We start from the raw sequence: 22728 nt of genomic DNA on the forward strand, positions 1-22728 counted from the left end.
ATATTAAAAAATTGATGGTTTTAAGTTAAGGTAAAATTTTTTTACAACGTTACAAATTGGAACGGGGTGTCGTACAGTATATACAGTTCCGTTATGTCAAACCTAATGTTCTCAACACATATAATCTATGTGGAACCAGTTGTGGTTGGCAGTTGTCAATGATATTTGGCAATGGGACACAATATATTAATATATAGGGAAAAAGACTATTTTCCATCAAAGTTTTAACTAAAATTCAAAATCATACATGCGACAGTTGAAAAATTCAAATTCTCACATATAGTCTAACTTTTGTTAAATGTTTTTTATTATAAGTAAGGGTAAAATGATTATTTTAATGTTTATATTAAAACGATATAAAACTTATTACTTTTTTTCCCTAGATTTTAGAAACTAACAATTTTACTTTTACCTAAAGTTTTCAAACTTTGAAAAGTAACATTTTCATCTATAAACCTAAGGTTTCCATATTTTTCAAACTCAGTCACCACCCATAACTTTTAAAAACAGCAGATTCATTACCACTCTTCAACTTCAGCTTCCGACCTCCTTTTTCTCCTAAGTCGATAGTAGGTGGTGTAACAAAAAGATGTCTCTTTGTCACACAATGGTGCAACGAAGAGACATCTCTTCTTCTCACGATGGTGTGACAAAGAGATCTTTCCCTTTCGTCACATGGTGGTGCGACGAAGAGATGGAGATCTCTTCGTCGCATCACCTACCATCGGCTCAGGAGAAGGAGAAGGCCAGATAAGACGTCAAAAGGAACGTCGGAAGCTAAAGTTGAAGAGTGGGGGTGCAACTATTGTTTTTGAAAGTTATGGGGCAATTAAGTTTGAAAAATATGGAAACACTAGGTTTGAGGTTGAAAATGCTATTTTTTAAATTTTGAAAACTTTAAACAAAAGTGAAATTGTTAGTTTCTAAAACTTAAGAGGGAAAAAGTAATAAATTTTTTATCTTTTTAATAGAAACAATAAAATAACTATTTTCTCCTTAATTATAACAGAAAAAATTAACAGAAGTTGAGTCATGGGTGAGAGTTTGAGTTTTTTAACTGTCATGAATATGATTTTGAATTTTAGTTAAAACTTTGGAGCAAAATAGTCCTTTTCCCTAATAAATATAATAAAATTAATTATAATTATAATCAATTAAAGCCGCGAAGGTAAAAATCAATAATGGATCAATGATAAAATCAAATAATATTTAATGTTGCTGAGGTGTACACATTTTAAGCTGCCCGATTGATGATGAATTAGAGAACATATTTCATTAGATAACGTTCTAAGTCAGATTGTCGTGCTTCCCTAAGGGTGCAACCAATCCTGTAAATAATAATTTAATTATATGAATTATTTGCTTAGTTATGGGTACGTATATTATTATTATAGGTTACAATTACTTTATTATACTATTAATATTTCAAACACAAACACTTCTAACTTACCAACGATACTTCATACATTAATAATGAGTATATATACAAATATAAACATCAATATTTTATTATATAATTAAATAATTTTGAATTAAAAATCAAATAACATAATAACACATTAATATTTATATACATTAGTGTTGCAATCAAACTGAACCAAACTGAGTATTATTGGGTTTGAGCATGGCTTTATTGTGTTTATACAAGACTTGAGCTTGAGATAAGAGTTGCTAGCTAGAGCTCAGATTGAGAAATTAAGTTGAATTCTATTACTTATTTATTTATCAATTACCCCATATGTTAAAAGTTTGATGAGGCTGTTGTGCAAATTTTAAAAGTTGATGGGGCCATATGGAATCTTTCATACATGATATAAAAGTTAATGGAGATAAATGCAAGATTTTGGAGTTGTAAGTATAAAATTTTAAATATTTAGAGTTTATTGTTATACTTGATTCGAATCACAAGTTAGTGAACTCACTAAATCAAAAAATAATGAGTTTGAGTTTAACTCAAATATGATATTTGAATCATTTAAACTTAAACTTCAACTCAAGAATAACCAAACCAAACATGGCTTGACACAAATTGAGTTGCGAACAATTGGCAAGTAATTGGTGATATTTAAAACCCTAATCTCTAGCTATTGTTAGCATTCAATGAGGTTGATTATTAGTTGTACAGACAATTTTGTACCGCTTTAGTAATTGAAATTGTTCCGGCTATTAATGCCGACACCTACTTAATTTACTAGGTGGCTCCACCATCCTCCAACTTCCATCAACCGTATCTCAAATCCATTAAACTCTACTTATTTAAATGTTTCCAATTCGTTCATTATTAGGATTGGATTTGAATTAAGTCAATTTAAGCTTAAACTCAAGCACAATTTGATCGAATTTGAAATGAGTCGCTCTTAATAGAACTCGAGTTATTCGACAGACTTTTTAATTAAAATTTTTATATAAAACGACATCATTTCGACCAATATATATTAAAACAATATCGTTTTGATAACGAAAAATGAGTCAAACTGAATTCGAATCCGAAATGAGTCGACCTTAACTGAGCTCGAATTCCAACCAACTATATATGAACTAAGCCAAATTCGAGCTCGAACTCGAACTTGATTCAATTTGAATTCAATCCTATTCATTATCAACCTTCGAACATCTCAAGAAGGTACACAAACAGCTGTATATGATTTGATAATATATATGTATTATATTTTTTAAACGCCAAGAGTGCCCACAGAATTTGGTGTCCAGTTGTTCACCGAACTATTTGTCTTGCAGAAGCAACATGAACCCTGTTGTTATCTTTTTGAGGTGAGTCTGAGAACATACCTTAATGATCCCCATACGGTGCTTGATGAGTGGTAATTCTCTGGATTATTATAAATTAAACAGTAAAATTTTGCGTTTATTAGATAGGCCACCAACTTCAATTCAGCAGTAAAGCTGCCTCATTTTTGCACTACTCTTCACTCTTGACCACGACACGCCTCTTTCTTTTCTATGTTTTTTGGGTATAAGACAGGCCATCCATTTGAAACATAACAGTGAAAGAAGAAGAGATTGTAAATTGTTTGTTTGTTATTCATATAGATAATGTTATCGTCCAAACAATAGAGAGTAGGTTTGTTCAACTAATAATGTTTACAGCTATTGCTGAACTAAGTTTGTTATTAATTTTAGGGTTACAAGAGCACATATTCATATGAAAATTCCGCAGGCCAACAATTTCAATTCTATAAGCATTATGTATCAAATTGTGGGAATGGGGTCTGGATGAGTAGATTTTATACATAAGAATCTGGTCGAAACTAATTAACGTGTACCCAATTGAAGATGTTATCAGAAATGTGTTTTTCTTGAAATATGTTGTTGCTAATCCAGACGGATAAGAGTAGTTGAACTCTGAAAAAACGCTATCAATATCTTGCTTTTCTTCATTAGAATTAGTTCGAAACTGCTGGGCCTGGGATGAAACTTGTAAGGATAGCTCACACATAAAAAAAAAGGCTAATACGTACGTACCCAGCTTTGTAAATGATAGGAAAAAAAATTGTATCGTCGTATTAGATTGGAAGGCCCTGGCAGTGGGTTGTTGGATTAACTTTCCTTTGTCGGGTTCGGCAAAACGAAAAAAAATAATTGAAATATAAATCCTAATTAATACAACATAATGATTGATAGAGGTAAATTATGGGTACATTATATAGAAAATGATCGGTTAATTTTTAAGTAGCGACTCATAGGTGGCCACCCAAGCCCATGGAAGGTTCCAATACCTGTACATATAAACAAATCTATTTATACCTAATTTACAAATGTCTGCCCAGTCAATGTAACTGAGGCCAATATGTTTTATGTATTAATTGGGTATATATATACATACATACACACACAAAACGAGGAAAACCAGTATCATACTTTTTGCTTTCATTCTTCAACCAAGTTGAAGGCACAATGAAGCGGTCTTCTTCTTCTTCTGCCTCTTCTTCTTCCATCTTCAATGTTACTGTTAAGGATATGTATTGTTTGTACTTTGCTTTCTGAGACTACGAAAGCTTTGATAAAGATACCACCAAACGAAACAGTCCCAGCAGTTTTTGCGTTTGGAGAATCCATAGTTGATACAGGCAATAACAACAATCTTCAGACACTTATTAAGTTCAATTTCCCTCCTTATGGCCGAGATTTTGAGGGAGGAATTCCAACTGGAAGGTTTTGCAATGGAAAAGTTCCTGCTGACTTCTTAGGTATACCCCATCATTTCACTCTTCATTTCTCATCTTCTTCTCTCCTTTTTATCTGTTTATAATATTTCTAATGAACAACTGTTAGATTCGCTTATAAATGTGCCTTCAAAACTTTACATGACTGGGTAAATTCTATCCAAATTTGGTGCAAATCCATTATGTCCAGTTTAGGTATAAGCTTGTTTGAATTGATATATAATATCATTTGAGTGTTGTCAATAGAATAAAAAATATTGTGGTCAACGAGATGAACAATATTACTATATAAACAAACAGAGTTAAACTTAAATTAAGTTAGAACTCCAACTCAATATCAATTGATTCAAACAAGTCAACTCAAATCAGTCCACAATTACTATTATTATTGTGACCCGATATGCTACCAATTCCAATTATTTGACTTATGTGAAGTTATAACTTTCTATGAAAAAAAGTGTTCTTCAACTAATTGACTATAATTTTCAAATTTCAAAATCTTAATTAGATTCAATTTAAGTTGCTCAAAATTGAATAGAATAAGTTGAGTTTAAGTTAATCTAAGTCTTTTAAGTTTTAGATAATTTGGATTAAATCTAAAATTAAAATTATTTTCAAACCGAATTTAAATATTAACTTGTCGATCTCAAATCAAGCTCATTCAAAGGGCTATGACTTTGATTAATCAAAATATGCATAGTAGTATTGTTCTTCAATTGGTTAACTATGTGAGCTAATTATATGTGTATTAATAGTTAGTGAAATAATTTTAAATTAACATTATTATTTATATACTTGGTACGTATACAAACTGAAAAGATGTATTTGATATAGGATTAGCAATATAAATTTTCAAAATATGAAACACACTAAAAAATCTATTATATAAAAGTTTGAATTTTTCCTTCAATCACTTTTTGTGTATATTTGTAGAACAATATTTGGTGCATTTATGATGAGAATTAAAGATAATATGTTATAAAGTAATTTGGTGTCATTTTATATTTATTTTAAAATTTATAATTATATTCTCATATATAATATAATATAATATAAATAATATAATATATATATATATATATATATAACTTTATTGATCTATGTAAGGAGAGTGCGATAATAATTTATACATAATTGATTGGATATCAACAAATACAAACAAATTGAAATTGATGGTTTGAGTTGTTGTGATGTATGAATTCAGCACAAGAATTGGGAATAAAAGAGGATCCAAATTTGTCACCTTCAGATCTCGCGACAGGCGTCTGCTTTGCTTCGGGTGGCTGTGGATATGACCCTTTTGAAGGGTAAATACTTCCATCACATATCATGTCTTTGTCATCTTTTGAAGGGTAAATATTAATAATTATAAATAAAATGATGTATTATTTATTCTAACTCTCGAATGTTGTTATGTGAAAGACAACAGCCAGCTATATCATTATCACAACAATTACAACACTTCCAAGAATATGTAACGAAGTTGAAAGGACTAGTGGAAGAAGACAAGACCAAATTCATATTGGCCAACAGTATATTTCTGATAGTGGCCATCGCAAACACCTACTTTACTCTCCGTGCTAGGCAAGCTCAGTATGATGTTCCAGCTTATACACATCTTATGGCTAACTCAGCTGCCCATTTTGTCCAAGTAAGTTGGAAGTTTTGCTTCTCTTATTTATAGAAATCTTTTCATCAGCCAATGATTTGAAAACCAAAACAAACTGGTCGATTAGACCGAAATCCAATGGTCAGTCTAGATTTGATCAACTTCAAATTAAATATATTTTAAAAAACTGTCTTCACTTGTAGTTAAACTGAGCAGACTGCATCAGTTCAGAGTTCAATTGCCAATAGTATAGATGCAATTTGAATCAGTTCGAATTTGAGGGCAAACCCAATGGTCAAACAACTTGACCAAGGCCTAGTCTGCTTATTAAAATGTCGTCACCAACCACATATTTTTATTGACTAACTGACATGGTTTGAAATGAAGAAACTTTATGCATTGAGGGGCGCGAAGAATTGCAGCTTTCAGTGCACCGCCAATCGGATGTGTGCCGGCACAAAGAACATTGGCAGTGGTAAGTGACAGAGACTGCAGATAATCACAACCAAGCAGCACTTTTAATCAACGAAAAACTTGCTGCAGAATCGGATTCCATCCAAACCGTATGCCCAACAACAGAGTCGTGTACATATATGTTTATAGTCCTCTTCTGGATCTAATTCAAAACCCTCAACAATATGATAATGCAGTAAAAAAATCATTTTTTCCTCAGCTGGAAAGTTTGATATGAATCTGATCATATTTTTCCCCTCGATCTGCTCAGGGTTTGAGATTGCAGAAAAAGGATGTTGTGGGACGGGGAATTGTAGAGCTGGCTGTATTATGTAACCAGCTTTCATCAGTCTGTACAGAACCTTCTAGTTATGTATTCTGGGACAGTTATCATCCCACAGAAGGAACATACAAGATTCTCACCACGTCAATTATCCAGAAATATGTTGAAGCTTTCCATTGAGGCAATTAAATTTAATAAAAGGTAAAAACCAGCAGCAGATGGCTTTTGAATACAATGTTGATTTGAGTTCATGTAATATTGTTCGGGTTAAATTAATCCAGACTCCGTATTGTAATTGTATCATACATTTCCCGTCTTGAGAAATCTGCCAGACGCCTAGCACACTAAAATGAGTGCTGGTAAAAAAATAGTTGCCTACCAGAATCCATATAATTGTAATACTTGATTTGAATTCAGAAAGTCCACCTCCAACTCAAACTCACTCGAGTTAAGGATGAATTCACCAGAAGGTGCTAATGGAGAAGAGTCTCTAAAATTGAGAAAAAATTACCGAAAAACCAATAATTTTGCCAACTTTTTGACTACTCACTCAAGTCAAACTAGCTTTGATTTGAGCTCAAGTTAGGGCTACCCAGCTCAATTGTTACTCAAATTAGTTAACACCAAAACAATTTAACTCAAACCCACCCCTAATTATACATCTTAACATGTAGTAAAAATCTAATTTTTCAAATCATATATTAATTTCGTAAGATGAGCTTTCTTTTGGAGAAAAAAAAAAATCTATAATAATTTCTTATTACCATATCATCATTTGCAAATGCCCTCAAAGTCCTAAAATTCTCAGATACAAACTCTTTCATGACATCATTTTGCAAAAAATTATCAAAATTATAGACATGGACTGATATATATCATGACATACAATACACCCACCATATCATACCAACTTTCAATTCACCCTAAATTATGTATTGTTTTTCACCCGTATTATATAATACAATACGTACACATATAGTAAGATACTAATAACCGCAGATTCACATAGTTAAACTCAAGAATATGAGTCGTCAAGAAGTAATTTTTCTAAAGGTGGGAATCAATGGACTCGTACACCCATTGTGCCCTGCTCAATCAATTGCATAGATAATATACATTCACATGCATCATCATCCGAAAAAACCTATCAAAACTGACCATTGTAGAGTGTATTATAATGTATTTGATGCAAGGAATATAATCAACGTTATTTTTGAAATGCCATTACCACATTTATGAACCAAACTTTTCATGCATGGTGAATCCACATGGAGACCATAAAAACAATAGTTACATTCCTCTGTAAATTAACTCTTTGTTTTATAAACAGACAACTAAATGGAACTTATATGAACTCCATATGCACACAAAAGATGACACAGAAAGGCATCTGGTCAATAGAGTTCATTGGAACAAACCAAGAAAAGATGATATACATGCTAATCCAAATTATTGTTAACCCTAAACCGAACAAGTAAATAAAATAAAACAGAGATATTATCCACAGACAGACATTTGAGACCCTCCATCAGTGGAATGAGGCATTGTAATCAATGAGCACTCACAAGGAAAGGATGCTGGCAAACCCCACACTCAATTGTCTCAGAACCTGTGCTGGGAACCTGGACCTGAAACAATATTAACAATCATCCATATCAGATCAAAGTATAAATCTAGAGGATGTATATTTAAGATTTTAAGGATTTTTCCTAAAAGATTATGGACAAGGATTTCAAACCTGCAAGTGGACAGTGCAAATAGGACAAGCAACTTCCCTCATCCGTCTCCCAGATCCATCTGTCTTGGAACCTGTGAAAACAAACCGTTCAATAAGCACTGGAAACACAACAGGTCAATGAATGTTCTAAAATTGATTCTAATCCATCAGGAAACTAGTCAATAAAACATAAAGGAACTGAAAAAAAAAAGTACTTCACGGACAGAGTCCAACAAGACTATTTACGCATCAGTACGAAACCATACTTCCAAAACTCTTGAGTAACTTTAAGATTAAAAAAATAAACAATAGATATATTACCTGATGTTGCCCTGCGATTTCTCTCCATTTCCTCCTGTCACAGATGATTGCCATATGATGAATTCAAAGCAAACTAGAGTTTGAAGCTACATTAACTCCCAAATAATAGCTAAGGTTGAATTCAAGCCAGTGATTACCTGAAGTTTCCTGGCAAGATCCTCATGACTCTGCAATGAAGGTTTGTTAGCTGCTTCTTTAGCATTACTTAGCCTTTGAGTCACTTCAGCCTGTAAGGAACAACAATGAAAGTAATAAACCTACAGATTCAAGTGAGACAAGTAATGTAAGAATAAGCATATTGGATTAATCAGTGTCATTAAATATAATCTTTACTACCAGCCTACAACTGTGATCAATAGTTAACTGAAACAGGATAATAACCAATCAGAGGTGAAAAAGATTAAAAAAACAAAATTTGAAACAAATACCATGCATCTGTCACACACTCGAACTGGCTGAGCATTCTCATCAGCAGTAAGAGCAATTCTACCATATGTGCACTTGTCACAGAAAATATCACCACAGTTCCTGCAATGATGCTGAAGAAGGAAGGACCATAAGGATTCTTGCAAAATCATTAAAAAATCATAACCCATTGAAAAATATGTACCTTTCGCACAAAAGCCCCAAAATCTGTGCCACACGCTGTACACTTAGAAACTGCTTCATCAGGGACCTAGATAAAAACAAAACATGAAATAAGAAAAACTCAAAACTTCAAGAATACAAATAAAATGGAATAGGTTTGTATAATGAATTATGCAGATGAAATACATCCCAAAAAATTTCTCTAAAATCTTTAATCTTACCCAATGTTCTTTCTCTTCATTCCCAGGTTTTATTATGTTCATCCAATCTGCTAACCCTTTCTTTTTCTCCACAGGCTGTTCAGCCGTCTTCAAGGTGTCAGAAGGCCTGCTTCTTCCACCCATCTCCTTCAGCTGCAACCCGATAAACAACACCACTTTCAAACACAATAAAGTTGTTTTATTTTTCAAAAATCAATGCCACAAGATAATTAAAATATAAAGGAAACAATTCATACACACTTGAGGACAAGCGAAACATTAAAGCCATAAAATCTCCAATGTAAGAATCTTGCCTAAATTTTGTATCACGTTTCTTATTGTACAATACAAACATTCTTTCTGATAAATTATAAATACATGTGTCATTCCCATCATATATACTCATTAAGCAAAACTTTGAAAGCTTTAAATATTTCTAGCATTTCTAATGAGACATTTTACTCGGTTCAGCTCATGTAGTTACAAGATTCCTGTGTCACAGGGTATTTTACACTACATCAGTTCAACATAGAAGTCGGCATATAATGACAATAAATATAACAGCAGTAACAACAAATAAGTAATCCATTTTCCAAATCTTTAAATAGTCATGTAAAATGTAAGTCACTTGTTTAAACTATCTAAAAAAAAAAAACATGTAATAATAATATAACTTTATAGAAGAAAATTTTATCGGAATTACAACACCCAACCTGTACAGTTGCAGCTGTCACCGTGTCCAGAAGAGTATTTGTAGTATAACTGTTTGATTGCAATCTGATCCGTCTTGGTTCAATGTCAACAGAGCTCTTTGACCAAAATGCTAAGGTAGAAGAATCAGCCAGCTACATGTGAAAAGAATATCCATCTAATATTAAGCCAGGAGATGCCACTGAATGAAAAAAAAATTTAAGGGGTGCATCAACTCACTTCACATCTTGTAATATTCTCAAGAGGGTATATTCTCAATGTCCGGCTAGTACTGGGATCAAGCATACGAATTCCATCCAAGCCAATCTGCATGAGAAATCCAAAATCATGATGAAACTATAAATGAAACAAATCAACAATTGCATCTTTTAGACATCCCAGATAATTCAATGAATTTTGCATCACTATTTTTCTACTGAATTCCAAAAGGCAAATAAAATTATTCAAAATACGGCCCAACAAACTCTAATCAAAGCATTATACTAAATAGTACAAATCATCAATCAATATTCAATCAAAGCTATGTTAGACATAATGAAACCCAAACATTGCGGAATACATAATTCTAATAGAACTAACTTCACAAACAGTATAAATAGAACCAGCACATTAAACTAATCAATCTTCCCGAGTCAAGACACATCAATAAAAGAAACTTTGATACCTGGCAGAGCACATCCATGGTACTCTGGCCGCCACTTTCAGGTAAAAGTTTTACTCTAAACTTCTGAACTCCACTCTTCACATCCTGCTGCGTTTCCACTTTGGGTACTGCTCTCACGATCTTACTCGAACCTGAGCTGACTGATGAGTGTGAATCCTTCCCAGTCGGCAGACTAATGGACCGCCCGTAATCATCAAACAAAGTAGATGTTGATGACTTTGGGATCGTGCCACGAGCCCCGTATGGTTCCACCTTGCCCCCATTATACGCAAACACACCATCCCCATACAAATCATCTCGCCCAATATCATACCGCGAAAAATTATTGCTTTCTGGTCGCTTTCCATAAAGATCCGAGCCCAAATCAGAACGGCTTCGGTTGTAACCCCCGTATTTATCGTCGACGTAACCACCACCAGAATCAAATTTCATCGAATTAGAATTCTCGTACGGGTTCTCATACATTGGCGGCACGGATGAACCTACGTTGCTGAAGGGGGCGGAGTACATCGAGGAGTAAGACGAATTGAGATTATTATTTTGGGGAGCGTAACTGGAAGGCGTCTGATGCTGATCAAACGGCGGGAAATAAGCAGCCGGTGGTTGTGGTTGCTGTTGTTGCGTGGTCGGTGTCGGTGTCGGTTGGTACGGAACATGTGAATCGTAAGGAGAGAATTGTAGTGGTTGTTGTGGAGGGATGGGATTGAATGAAGAAAGTGAATTAGGGTTTGGAGTTGGAGTTGGAGTTGTCATAGGAGCCGTGGGAGGTGCAGGAGGATCATGATTTTGAGAGTAAGGAGGGTAATTTTGGGTATAAGACGAATAATCGGAGGGAGAGTAACTTGTTGTAAACGGAGGTGCTGAGGCGTAAGAGCTTGGATGAAGATCGGCCGTCGGATTGGGATTAGGGTTAGGGTATTGAAGGTGAGGATATTGGTGATAGTAGGAACTGTAATCTCCTTGTTGCATATCGGAAAATTAAGCCTTTTTCCCTGCAAGAAGATGATGATGATGACGAAGATGAAGAGAGAAGGAAGGCTTGGTTTCTTCTTGCTTCCAAGATGAGCCAAGGAGAATTCCAGGAGGAAAGAAGAGATTGGTGGAAGATTTTGAGAGACTTCCTGTGTAATATCTTTCTTGTCTGTTACACAACTTGGCATGTAAACGGACCGTGATTGGGCTTTATCAGGACACACGAGTAGGGCTGGACTTGGAGCTAAAAATATTGGGTCATGTTGAGTCGGCCTGTTACCTTTCCAGCGGGCTCGATATAAACCGCCTTAAATGTGGGTCGTGCCCATCCACTTATGTCGTGCTTTTTTTTTCAAAGGTTGGTACAACCCTTTGTCACTTTAGATAGATTCAAATCAGAGTTGAATGGGAATAAAGATTAATTAAAATTTGATTTGAATTTATAATAATTAATTCAGATGGTGTTTGATTTGTTGGATTGATAAACAGTATCATTGAAAAGAAGAAAAAGAGAAATTGTTTAAAAAAAAGAAGAAGAAAAATGATTGAAATCCAAAAGAATCCCCAAAAAAAAAAAGAATTGCTGATAAAGCTGAGCTTTTTAGTGTGAGGGCTGAAGATTTTGTAGCTAAAGCTAAAATTTGTTTAATTCAAACTCAACTTAATTTGAATGAATAGCCATCTAAACTCTATTGGGCCCACGTCCACCCCTTTCCATGGGGTTTGTTATAATTATGAATTGGATGATTTGTGCTGAAAGACAAAATGGGTTAGCCCAAATTAAGAAGAGGACCAACTAACAAGTGTGGAAGATGGACCTAAATATCTGCTTGCTACTAAACTTTTTTCCAAAATTCTCAACATTGGTTTACAATTCACAAGTAGGGATTGATGCCATCTTAGCCAGATCGGGCTAATATTGGTGTTTGTTCCAATTTAAGTTAAATAAATTTCAATTAGAGTTAAGATTGAAATCAATCTCTCATCAATTTTATTGTATCGAAACTTGTCTCTTGTGCAATTTGATATCGGACAAATGAACCAAATTCAATCTTGAATTGAGCAAGACTGCACCATGTATATCAAAAATTTGATCTTGATAATAAGGGGGTAGAACTTCAACTTATGCTCTTACACTTTCTATTCCCTTTTCAAGGCTTAAGTGGATGGGGCGATATACCCTCTTTATTGTTGGGATGCCTAGTGAAGGCAATTATTTGCAGGAAGGATTTGGTTTTAAATTTCACATGCTGACTGCAGTCATCAAATAGAGAAATTAAGAAGAGTTAAGAAAGGGTCGCGCCACCCCAAAAGATTGATGAGAGTTTATTCAATTCATTGAATGAAGTGAAGAAAAACAGATGATGGCGGTGACAGTATCTTGATACATCTCTCAAGCTCCAATGCCTGACTTTTCACCCACTAATTATCAAAAATTCAAATACTTTGTTTGCCCTTGCTGTTACTGTTTATTTGTCAGTTCACAGAATACCCTCTTATGGCTCACAGACTTGGCAAGCTGGCAATATCTCTATGATGAAACAGAAGAGTTGAATCCAATCAATCACTTGCCATATGAGAATAATGTTATTTACATATATCTAAATGAGGAAAACACAGATTACCTAGGAAGGAAAGGGAGAAGATTCTCAGTATAGTTCTGATAGTCTGATACTAATCATCATTTCAATTCATATTACGGGTAATGCAGAGCAAAATAAACCCTTAAAAAGCAAAGAAAATTTGTAAGGTAGCTGTTTTACTTTTTGTTAAAACCAAAACACCTCCATGCTTGTCTCCTTTGCAGAGTTACATACAGGACAAAAATCAAGAGAGGCTTCACAAAGCCTGCACGAACAGAGGTGTCTGCAAGGCAGAAAAATAATGCACGAGTTCCTAAAATTGCATCTTTTACAAGCAATCTTTCTGTTCTCTTCTTTCACTTCTTCTTCATACCATGAACCAGAACAGGACTCTGCACCATATGCTCTGTTGTTGCTGACCAACACCTTTCTCTGTCGCACCTGTTCAAGTGTGTTGCTTAGATCCATCACCATTGCTTCATTTTCTTTAGCCACTCTTTGCCATGACTCGCTTTCCATCTCCGCTTTTCGCAGATAAACTTCTAGCTCCATTCTTTTCTTCCTTGCTTGTGCCAAGTCTTCCTCTTTTAGCCTCATCAAATTCATGGCCTTTGATTCCATGTTCTCTAGCACGATTACCAGTTGCTGCTTTCTTTGTTCTTGCAAAGCAGATCTCAATCTGTCATTCTGATTTCACCCACACCACCCCCCCCCCAAAAAAAAAAAAAAAAGAACTTCATAAATTACTTCAATAAAAAGAATACCTATCTAAAACAAATACAACATTTGTAATATGATAGAAGCCTACCTGCATTTGGAGAATGCAGTCAATCTCTTGCCTTTGCAACTCAAGCTGAGCACCTAAAGATTGAGAAAGAGTCATGGAGAAAATACTCCTACAACAACTGGATGAAGAAGAAGCTCCCCTATTGCAATCAAGAGCCAAGTTCTGAGAAGTTTGTTGCAGATGAGCAAAACGAGGATGTTGACGTTCATGGTGATGAAGAGTGAAAGAAATATCAGTATCAGAAGCAGGAAGAGGATATGGCATGCAGTCCTGTAAGCCACACATGGGCAAACCCAAATTCTCAGGATACAACTGTGCTTGAACAGCCATAATAATAACTTGTGCCAGAGACTGAGAAGAGAACAAAGCATTAACAAATTAACGCCAAAACGAAGCCACCCTGGGATTCACATAACGGATATGAGATGGGTAGGCTCAAAGCTAGAGGGGATTCATGTTATTGTTATATCAGAGAAGATGCATGACCCACTCTCTCTCTGTCTCTCTTTGTCTCTCTCTTTATTCGCTTAATTGGTGAAAGTTGGAAACTTTCCCCCTTGTTCTGGTTTCTGCTTTAACTGAGGAGCTCCGGGGTAGTTATATTTGTATATTTGTAAAGACAGAAAGAGTGAGAGAAGGGCAGTAAGGAGTACGTAATCTCTCACTTCTTTTGTCAAATCCCAACAAGAAGCATCAAACCCAACAAAATAGCATTTAAGGGAGGCAGTAAACGACGATGTACACACGCAGAGTTTGATGACAGCAAGTCACAGAACTATCGGATCTGACAGGGTGATCGTCAATCAGCTTAGAGAATTTTCATCATAACGCCTACCGAGCTATATCTGTTTTCAACCATGCACCGATTTCGAATACCCTCCCAGATACGAGCTGAGCTGAGCTGACTCTCAGATCTAACAAAGCTAACTTACTCCCAAATGAGACTAATAAATTGGGTCAATTTGAATATATATCTTTTTATGTTTGACATACCACTTGTTTGTTACTGAATTATCCTGGGAAACAATGAGCGTCGGACTCACCTTTGCCTATCAAGCTCCCTCCCTTGTCTCCTACGAATGCTTAATGGGTTTGAGACCTCCATGCCTACATAACGTGTAAAGAACAAAAAAGATCTTAATAGGATTATTGATCAATGGAGGATGATTAATTATTAATAACTGAGAAAGAAGCAGCTTTTAAACTGTTGAGTAGAGTGTTACACACTGGGCGTTGGGTATCGCTTACTAATTCCAAGAAGAGATAATGCTTGCAGAGCTGTAAAACCATTGCTTCAGAAGTCAATTAACCAGAAAGCAGTGTGGCCATTGTTGCTGCCATCGCAGTAACGCCATTTCTGTAGTGCAACCAGAAAAGAAATCAACAGAAAATACAAAATAATCATATCCATGTATTTAAATTAAGGCTTAGTATAGTATAATATAAATGGAAAAAAGAAGTGGCATCATATTCTGACTTCCGGGTTTACTTGAATTTTGTGCTTTTCTTTCTCCATCGTTTCAAAACATAGTCAATTTAATGCTTTCAGGTTCAAATCTTTGATTCCCAAAGTCTTTTCCACTCCGGCACTCAAACACAGCTACATCACTGTCCATCTCGGGAAGAATAATAGAAAATTTGCCCCACTGCGGCCGACGCCTATATACTCTCCCCACTCACTCGCTATCGATTTGACCGAAGTTTGCTACTCAGGGCTAGAAAAAATAAAAAGACTTCACCAAGGTCAAAGCTAATAGGGACAAAAACTCTGTTTCAGCTGCATAAATACATATGGTAAAATTTATCCTCTCTCAGGCAAAGAGCAAGAAAGCTATAATATACAAGTAAAAGATTAAAAAGGTTAATCTATTCTATCTGCAAAATAAGTTATATGGTTTCTTGTTAAAACATATCATATTAGATTATGTATAAATGAAAAGATATATAAAACTTATTGCTTCTTGTTAAAATAAGCCAAAAAGAGTTACGTTATAAGACAACCCACCAATTTTTAAGATGGGTTAAACAGGTCGTATTCATGTCAGATATTTGCAATATGTTTCTAATTTTACTCATGATCATGATAAGTATTTTCTAATCCCTAACACAAAAAGGCACGACAATCAATTAAGAGCCCAAATTCTTAAATGTTTTACTTCTAAAAAACCGATTGGGCTTGATGCTGGGCCTGTATCCTATCCAAATAAAATTAGGTTTAGATTTCAATTTCCCGTCTATAAATACCCCTACCCTCTCTTTTTGCTTGTCGGCTGTTTTATTTTCTCGGCGCCTCAAATCCAAATCTAGGGTTTCAGTTTCGTGACAAAACGAAACCCTAATCCGAATTCTAAAACTCTATACCTACCTCAATTTACTTTAGTGAGGATGTCAAGGTGCTTTCCTTACCGGGCTTCGGGGTCTGTGAGGAACGGGGCTGGTGGAGAGGCCTTGATACAAACGATTAAGGTTGGTTGAGCAGTTTCGGTTTCGCCTTTATTGCTCAACAATATATCTTGTAATAATAGAATTACTTATTCAATTTTTTTGTTGGATTACTGTGATTGTAATTAATTGACTTGCATGATGCTCAACATGTCCCGGTTATGAATGGATACTTGTTCTTGTGCTAATAAAGATAATCCGAATCAATATGTATTATTCTGTGATTTCATCTGATGGACTGTAGAAGATGGGGGTGATTGATCTATGAACGCAGTGTTTATTTGTCAGGTTTTGGTCAAATTTAAATCTTTTTTCACTCTTAAAATCAACTTGTATTGAATTGGTTGATGTTTCTAGTCTAAAAAATGAACGTTTTTGGAAGATTCCTTACTGTAATTTGGATTGAAGTTCAGTGAGTCTGGAATAAAATTTTGTTTATAAACCTGGCCCTTTGTTCTAAAGTGTTATTGTGGTGAATCAAAGCTTCAAAGCCGAAAAGAGAAACCCAAAACAGACTTGAGGAAAGAAAAGAAGAGGGAGAAGAAAGAGAAAAGGAAAGAGAGAAAAGATTCTGAGAAGGGGAAACTTAACAGAGAATCAGAAAATCTAAGTAAGGAGAAGTTTTCTTGGGGTGGAGGATGCGATGAAGAAACTGAACGTTTGGAGAAGTCTGGTCTTACCGATGAGCATGATGACCCTGTCTGCAGGCAGAACCTTTGCTACTTGTCTGATGGCACTCATGGCAGCAACAAGAGGAAGAGGGACACCCCACCATCTAGTGGCATTACAATTAACAGTGAGTTTTTTCATTCATTTGTTATGTCGGAATTCGTATATATCATTTTAATTGAAATATTATCATCCTCCTTTTGATAGGGAATATTTTACGGATTAAGCTGCCGTCTCGAAAGCAAAGAGAAACTGATGTGTCACAGGGTGATGAACAATCATGTTCTACTTCTGGTAGAGGACCCGAGTTGAATGATAAGCACAAAGAAATTGTTGGTGGACAATGTCTCAGAATAAACAATACCAATGGGGAATTCAGTGCTATATCAGACTCAATGAGAAAGGATAACATTGCTCACTGTGATATCCAGACCAAAGTCAGTGCCACAAAGCATGAAAATGATAGCAAAGCCAAAGAATCAAACTATTATACAGCGTTAATTGGGGACTGGGTTCCTATACCTCTTCAGCCGGATGATAGTGAGGATCTAGAATGGCTTTTTGAGGCAAAGCATCGAGGAAACAGCACTAAAAGATTGAAGGCTAGTGATGATGTTTTATGTTGTCAAAATCTGTGGCCGTCAGCCCGATACTTGCAGGGGCCGACATATATGCATTACCTTTTACAATTCCATTTTAACGTTTAGAAGTAGAACAGACAATTAACTGAGACACGTGGCCCAGTGATTGACATTGAATTTTTGGGCTAAACTTTACGGTCGATTTTTCTGTCAAAAATTTGACGAGCCTAATATACATGGTTTGTTTCATACGTATATATTACAAGAAATTTTCCTGCACTGAACTGCCATTCTAGTCTTACAATATGGATGGGTACACTGGTCCTGGTAGGTGCCATAACGACCTTGGACAGGTCAATCTGCCTGTCTCTTTCAGTGTCTTAATAAAAACTCCTTACAATATCACACAATTTTTTCCACACCCAGATTGAGCTTCGCCTGGTTAAGGGTTTGTCCGGGTCTAACCTGTTTTGAATGGAATATAATACAAGACTGTATGATTAGAACAAATTAAATAAAATTTGAAATAACAAACAAAATTGTAGAATGTTGGTATGGCTCAAGTTTGAATCCCAGGTCTTAGTCCAACCGGTTTCACGGATCTGGTAGGGTTTTAAAACAGGCTTTACATGGCTATTGGCTTATTCTAGCGGTTCTTTAAAGTAATCCTTCAATTTGAGCCGTGGATTTTGTCTTCTACTAGCCAGTAATGTAGCATCGGCACTCCTTATTGATGTGGCATCATTCATGACTAAATATGAGAAATCCAGATGGGGCTTCCCACCAAATTCCAGAAGAAGCTCATCATCCTCGTGTGTTTCATCAGACTGTGAGTAGACCAACTCCTTTGCATCCTTCTCCCCTCTTAATAGTTCCAGGATCTGGAGTTACACCACAATTGAATATCTCTTGTTAGCCATAAGTTGAATGCCAACATAAGATAACTGAATCAGTGACATATTTTCATGAGTGGCATAGGATCATTCAAGATCCTAGCCCTTAAGATTAAGGCTGCTAAAAAAACTGGAAACCCGACAAATGAATTGAAACAGAGAAAACTGTACTGAAAAAATCTGGTTATTGGTTTCAGTTTCGGTTTGCATTTTTAAATTTTTAAATTTTTGGTTCGATTTTGGTTTTTCATTCTAAAATATAGAATTCGATTAACCAACCAATTGTTCATAAAGGAGGAACACTGGTTTCACTAGTCATTTAATATGAGTTGATTTTGTTCTTCCAGTCCTTCAGATATCTGTAAGTCTGGGGGAAAAAAATCAACAATAAAAGATGAAACACCTGGAACTTCATAGTTGTTCCAGGAGAAAAAACATCTTTCCATTGCCCATTGCTCTTCCTACCAAGATTTAAGCAAACTTGGATTGAAACCCGTTCCAGGTAAATTGGAATGCAAGTTTTTATGCTGTTTTGAACTAATCCAAAATAACAACTGAAAATAAAATTTCAGGTAAAATTTGATTGAATTTTAAAAATAAATTTTGAATGGTTAAAAAACCAAAAAATGAGGTTAATCAGTCAAATATAATCTATTAACAGTTTGGCATTGAATTTTCTGCTCGTTTTATAATGTTGGCTCCTGGACCGGTTCAACCCTACTGTAGATTTCATCTTTGAGGAATGATAAGCAACAAATGCAACATCACATACTAGTAGTCTAGTACCTGAGTCGCTGTGGGACGAAGTTGAGCAGATTGATTAATGCAGAGGTTCGCTACAAGAGCCAATCTTTGCATTTCAGCACTGTCAAAGTGATCAGCTAGATTTGGATCCAACAATGCTTCTACATCCCCCTTCTCTAATATTGGTTTTGCCTGCATTCAAACAAACTCTGGTTTTGCATCAAAGAGGGGCCTTCGACTTAGAGAGTCTTAGTCAGTGAAGAGAGAACTTTGAATAATGATAAAAGAAAATTTTCTTACCCACTTAACCAGACTCTCCTGTCCTTTAAGATTCCTGGGACCAATTGGCCTTCTTCCAGATAACAGTTCAAGAAGAACAACACCAAAGGAATACACATCAACTTTGTCACTGATCCTTCCATGCATGAAATATTCTGGAGCAATATATCCAAATGTCCCCACCACATCGTCTTGTATCAGGGAATTTGAATCTGTTGGTCCCCATATAGCGAGCCCGAAATCAGATAACTGTAATATATAATTTGGTAGAGCATCAGCACTATGAATCTTCAGGAAAAAGAGAAACTTTTGGTCATTCAACATTATGATGACATCTACCGAAAAAATTATGAGATAATATTCTTCTTGCTCATGATTCATATTAGAACATTTGGTTTTCTAGGAATAGTATAAAAATAGAGCAAAAACTTCAGCTGAAAAGATATAAGGCGGTAGCAATGTTTTCTATTCAAATGGAATTGATCTAATAAAAAAATCAGTTTAGATTAACTGACAATTAAATCAGTATACCTCTTAAATAAATATTATAATAATATTTAAAACAGTTTGGTGTTGGATTCCAATCGTCTTAATTTTTTCGTGAGATTACATTTATGGCCTAAAGTCAAAGAGCTCGAACCGACCCCAAATTTGGACTTGCACACCAAGTCCTTGCCAGACCCGTTGTATAGTCAATTGCCCAATTAAGTTGTTTTGTTAACACGGTACCTGTGGGTTAAAATCGTTGGAGAGAAGGATGTTAGAAGATTTAACATCCCTGTGAATAACGGGACGCGAACATTGCTTGTGCAGGTAATTTAGAGCCTCAGCAATTGCAACAGCCACTTTGAACCTCACCTCCCATGGCAGCACAAAGTTCTGATTGTTGCCTGAGTTATATATCATTATTCGTCAGGATTGCTGCAAACTTGTATATAGAAGAAGCAAACCCTGCAAAGCAAAGCAGTAAAAGATTACCATGAAGGCTTTCTTCCAGACTCCCTTTGGGCAAGAAGTCATAGACCAAGATAAGACTGTTGTCCTCTGTGCATACACCGATAAGTGGGGTTATATTTTGGTGGTTTAATGAAGAGATAATGTCTACTTCCAAGATGAAGTCGTTCCACGCTTCCTTGTAAGATTTCAGAACTTTCACTGCCACAGGCTTGCCACTTGAGAGACATCCTTTGTACACATTGCTACACCCTCCCTCTCCAATCAAGTTATCTATAAAAAAAAAAAAATCAGTATCATCTAAAGAACACTTGGTCAAAGTGATTAAATAGCTTGTTGTTAGCTGTTATTTAGGCTTCTACCCCATCAGGGTTTCGACACTCACAACAAGCAACTGGTTGGAGTTTCACATCAACCAGTCATTTTTATAAACTCTTAGGTCTGATACCATTGTTTGATGCTATTGGGTCTTTTCCACTCCAAAAACTAGCTCAAGGTACACTAACCCCTTTATCAACCTTTGTGGGACTACCCCTGAAGTAAAATTAATCACTTAAAAGAGAAGGATTGTAGAACCTGAGGAGAACTGGCGAGTTGCTTTTTCAAGCTCTGCGTAGCTGACCTTCTTGTAATTAGATGAGACTAATTCAGAGAAAAGCTCTGACTCTTTGGGCAGCTTCATCGTCTTTGAACAAATAATCTCCATTTGCAAAGAATTGTTGCTTCCATCTTCAGACTGTTTTGAAGAATGTAATGTCACAGGAGCTGATATTCGAAGAAGAGGCCAGCCTGGTTTTGAATGTGAAAAATCTGTTACATGTGAAGAAACTGAACTTGAAGAAGTCTCATCTCTTGAGTTAATGCTGCCATCAGTTGAATGATCTCCAACATTCTTAATAACTTTATGATTTAGAGGCCAGGTCCGTCCCAGAAGAGGCCATCCCAGGAATAAATCTGGCTGCTCTTTTTGTGCAAGATAAGTTGAACCCAAAGAAGATTTCTCATGGTCAAGACTGAAATTTTGATCATTCAACTCCTCACTACAGCATCTTGATTCATTTTCAGAGGTCAGAATTTTATTGGGTTCTATATTTTCAAACTCCTGTTCCTCTGCATCTCTTAAACTAGTACTTTCCTCGTCCTGATAAAACTCAGGTCTTGGATTTAACCTGAAACCTGAAAATTTCATAGATTTTAGTTGCAAAACTGATCTTTTTGTTGAAACAATTCTGTCCTTGTAGACAACAAAAACGGCCATAGTTGCTGGTATTTTACTGGCGCAACATCTGCCGATTGAACTCCTGAAATTTTTCTGCAACCAATTAGAGAGGAATCTGGACGTTACTTGAAAAGTTGAGTTCTCATATCTAACTTACCCGTGAGAGTCTTCCTGGTTTGTTCCCACAATAACTGCCATGGATGCACAATGTTTTGGGAAGCTCTTTAAAACTTTATTAACTGAATGCCCTCGTGAGATTGATGCTTTAAGAGTAAGCTGAAGTTGAAATGTCAGAATTTCGCATGCATTTACAGTAGAAAATAGAATGACAATTTCAACAGAAAGTCAGAAACAAACCTTTTTCGCTATCGAAATGTCCCTTGAAAAATCTGAATGATCTTTTATAGCCAAATTCTCTACCAAAGTAGAATCTGAAAACGTATTTGAAAGAAAGTTTGAAACTTCTACTAGTTCCGAGCTGGGAAATTCTGTTGCATGACTCCCTTTCAGAATTTTATAAAGCACTTGCTTCTTCTTGTTGCATTTGTTTAGTGATATTCCTTTCTTAATCATTATCTTCCCTTACCAGGCTTCAAATAAATTGATTGAAAAAGAATGGTGTAAGCTGACAATTACTTCTCCATCCATGTGTTCAACGGTTGCTTCGCCAGGCAGAACAAACTCCAAGCGGAAGAGACAAGTTCTCAAAATATAAAATAATACAAAAGAAAAATCTTGCGTTGATTGTTTGAAGTCAAATATGAAAAGATTCAACTAACCCGGCTAAAATGAGTTGAATATGAGAGGTCAAGTAAGAATAGAGGACACGATTCTTTCTTATTTTTGTTTGTTTATGGTTGCTTCAATCTAGCCCGCCA

At 35.5% G+C, this 22728-nt stretch overlaps 5 protein-coding genes across 8 annotated transcripts; 2 read left to right on the top strand and 3 right to left on the bottom strand.

Moving 5' to 3' along the window:
- Positions 1–3881: 3881 nt before the first annotated feature.
- On the top strand, positions 3882–6945 carry LOC123203674 (GDSL esterase/lipase EXL3-like). The gene is given in 9 exon segments (XM_044620120.1): positions 3882–4205; positions 5386–5488; positions 5604–5832; positions 6178–6192; positions 6194–6282; positions 6284–6351; positions 6354–6425; positions 6509–6555; positions 6557–6945. Coding segments are annotated over 9 exon segments (1020 nt in total). The 5' UTR covers positions 3882–3958; the 3' UTR covers positions 6707–6945.
- Positions 6946–7797: 852 nt separating this feature from the next.
- LOC123202612 (protein FREE1-like) lies at positions 7798–11866 on the bottom strand. Its single transcript, XM_044618570.1, has 10 exons — positions 10728–11866; positions 10283–10369; positions 10066–10197; positions 9374–9505; positions 9175–9240; positions 8993–9103; positions 8702–8791; positions 8565–8598; positions 8265–8335; positions 7798–8154 (listed from the first exon to the last, which is right to left on the bottom strand). Exons 1-10 carry the CDS (start codon positions 11694–11696, stop codon positions 8077–8079), a joined length of 1770 nt encoding a protein of 589 aa, XP_044474505.1. The 5' UTR covers positions 11697–11866; the 3' UTR covers positions 7798–8076.
- Positions 11867–13368: 1502 nt separating this feature from the next.
- On the bottom strand, positions 13369–15864 carry LOC123202613 (probable BOI-related E3 ubiquitin-protein ligase 2). Of its 3 annotated transcripts, none has more exons than XM_044618572.1 (4): positions 15559–15864; positions 15318–15426; positions 14091–15176; positions 13369–13969 (listed from the first exon to the last, which is right to left on the bottom strand). In XM_044618572.1, the coding sequence occupies exons 3-4, from the start codon at positions 14397–14399 to the stop codon at positions 13469–13471; spliced, it is 810 nt and encodes a 269-aa protein (XP_044474507.1). In that variant the 5' UTR covers positions 14400–15176; positions 15318–15426; positions 15559–15864; the 3' UTR covers positions 13369–13468. The 3 variants fall into 3 exon arrangements, with proteins under 3 accessions (XP_044474507.1, XP_044474506.1, XP_044474508.1); XM_044618571.1 differs by having other exon boundaries at positions 15297–15426; XM_044618573.1 differs by lacking the exons at positions 15318–15426; positions 15559–15864 and having other exon boundaries at positions 14091–15280.
- Positions 15865–16326: 462 nt separating this feature from the next.
- On the top strand, positions 16327–18040 carry LOC123202616. Its single transcript, XM_044618576.1, has 3 exons — positions 16327–16535; positions 16995–17307; positions 17388–18040. The coding sequence occupies exons 1-3, from the start codon at positions 16455–16457 to the stop codon at positions 17885–17887; spliced, it is 894 nt and encodes a 297-aa protein (XP_044474511.1). The 5' UTR covers positions 16327–16454; the 3' UTR covers positions 17888–18040.
- Positions 18041–18258: 218 nt separating this feature from the next.
- Positions 18259–22522, bottom strand: LOC123202614 (receptor-like cytosolic serine/threonine-protein kinase RBK1). 2 transcript variants are annotated; one of them, XM_044618574.1, is made up of 8 exons: positions 22208–22522; positions 22008–22126; positions 21208–21932; positions 20656–20904; positions 20407–20567; positions 19699–19926; positions 19441–19590; positions 18259–18642 (listed from the first exon to the last, which is right to left on the bottom strand). In XM_044618574.1, the coding sequence occupies exons 1-8, from the start codon at positions 22421–22423 to the stop codon at positions 18403–18405; spliced, it is 2088 nt and encodes a 695-aa protein (XP_044474509.1). In that variant the 5' UTR covers positions 22424–22522; the 3' UTR covers positions 18259–18402. The 2 variants fall into 2 exon arrangements, with proteins under 2 accessions (XP_044474509.1, XP_044474510.1); XM_044618575.1 differs by having other exon boundaries at positions 22008–22113; positions 22208–22520.
- Between the last annotated feature and the right edge of the window lie 206 nt (positions 22523–22728).

This window comes from Mangifera indica, chromosome 19 (genome assembly GCF_011075055.1).
Source record: "Mangifera indica cultivar Alphonso chromosome 19, CATAS_Mindica_2.1, whole genome shotgun sequence".
NCBI classification, from domain to species: domain Eukaryota; kingdom Viridiplantae; phylum Streptophyta; class Magnoliopsida; order Sapindales; family Anacardiaceae; genus Mangifera; species Mangifera indica.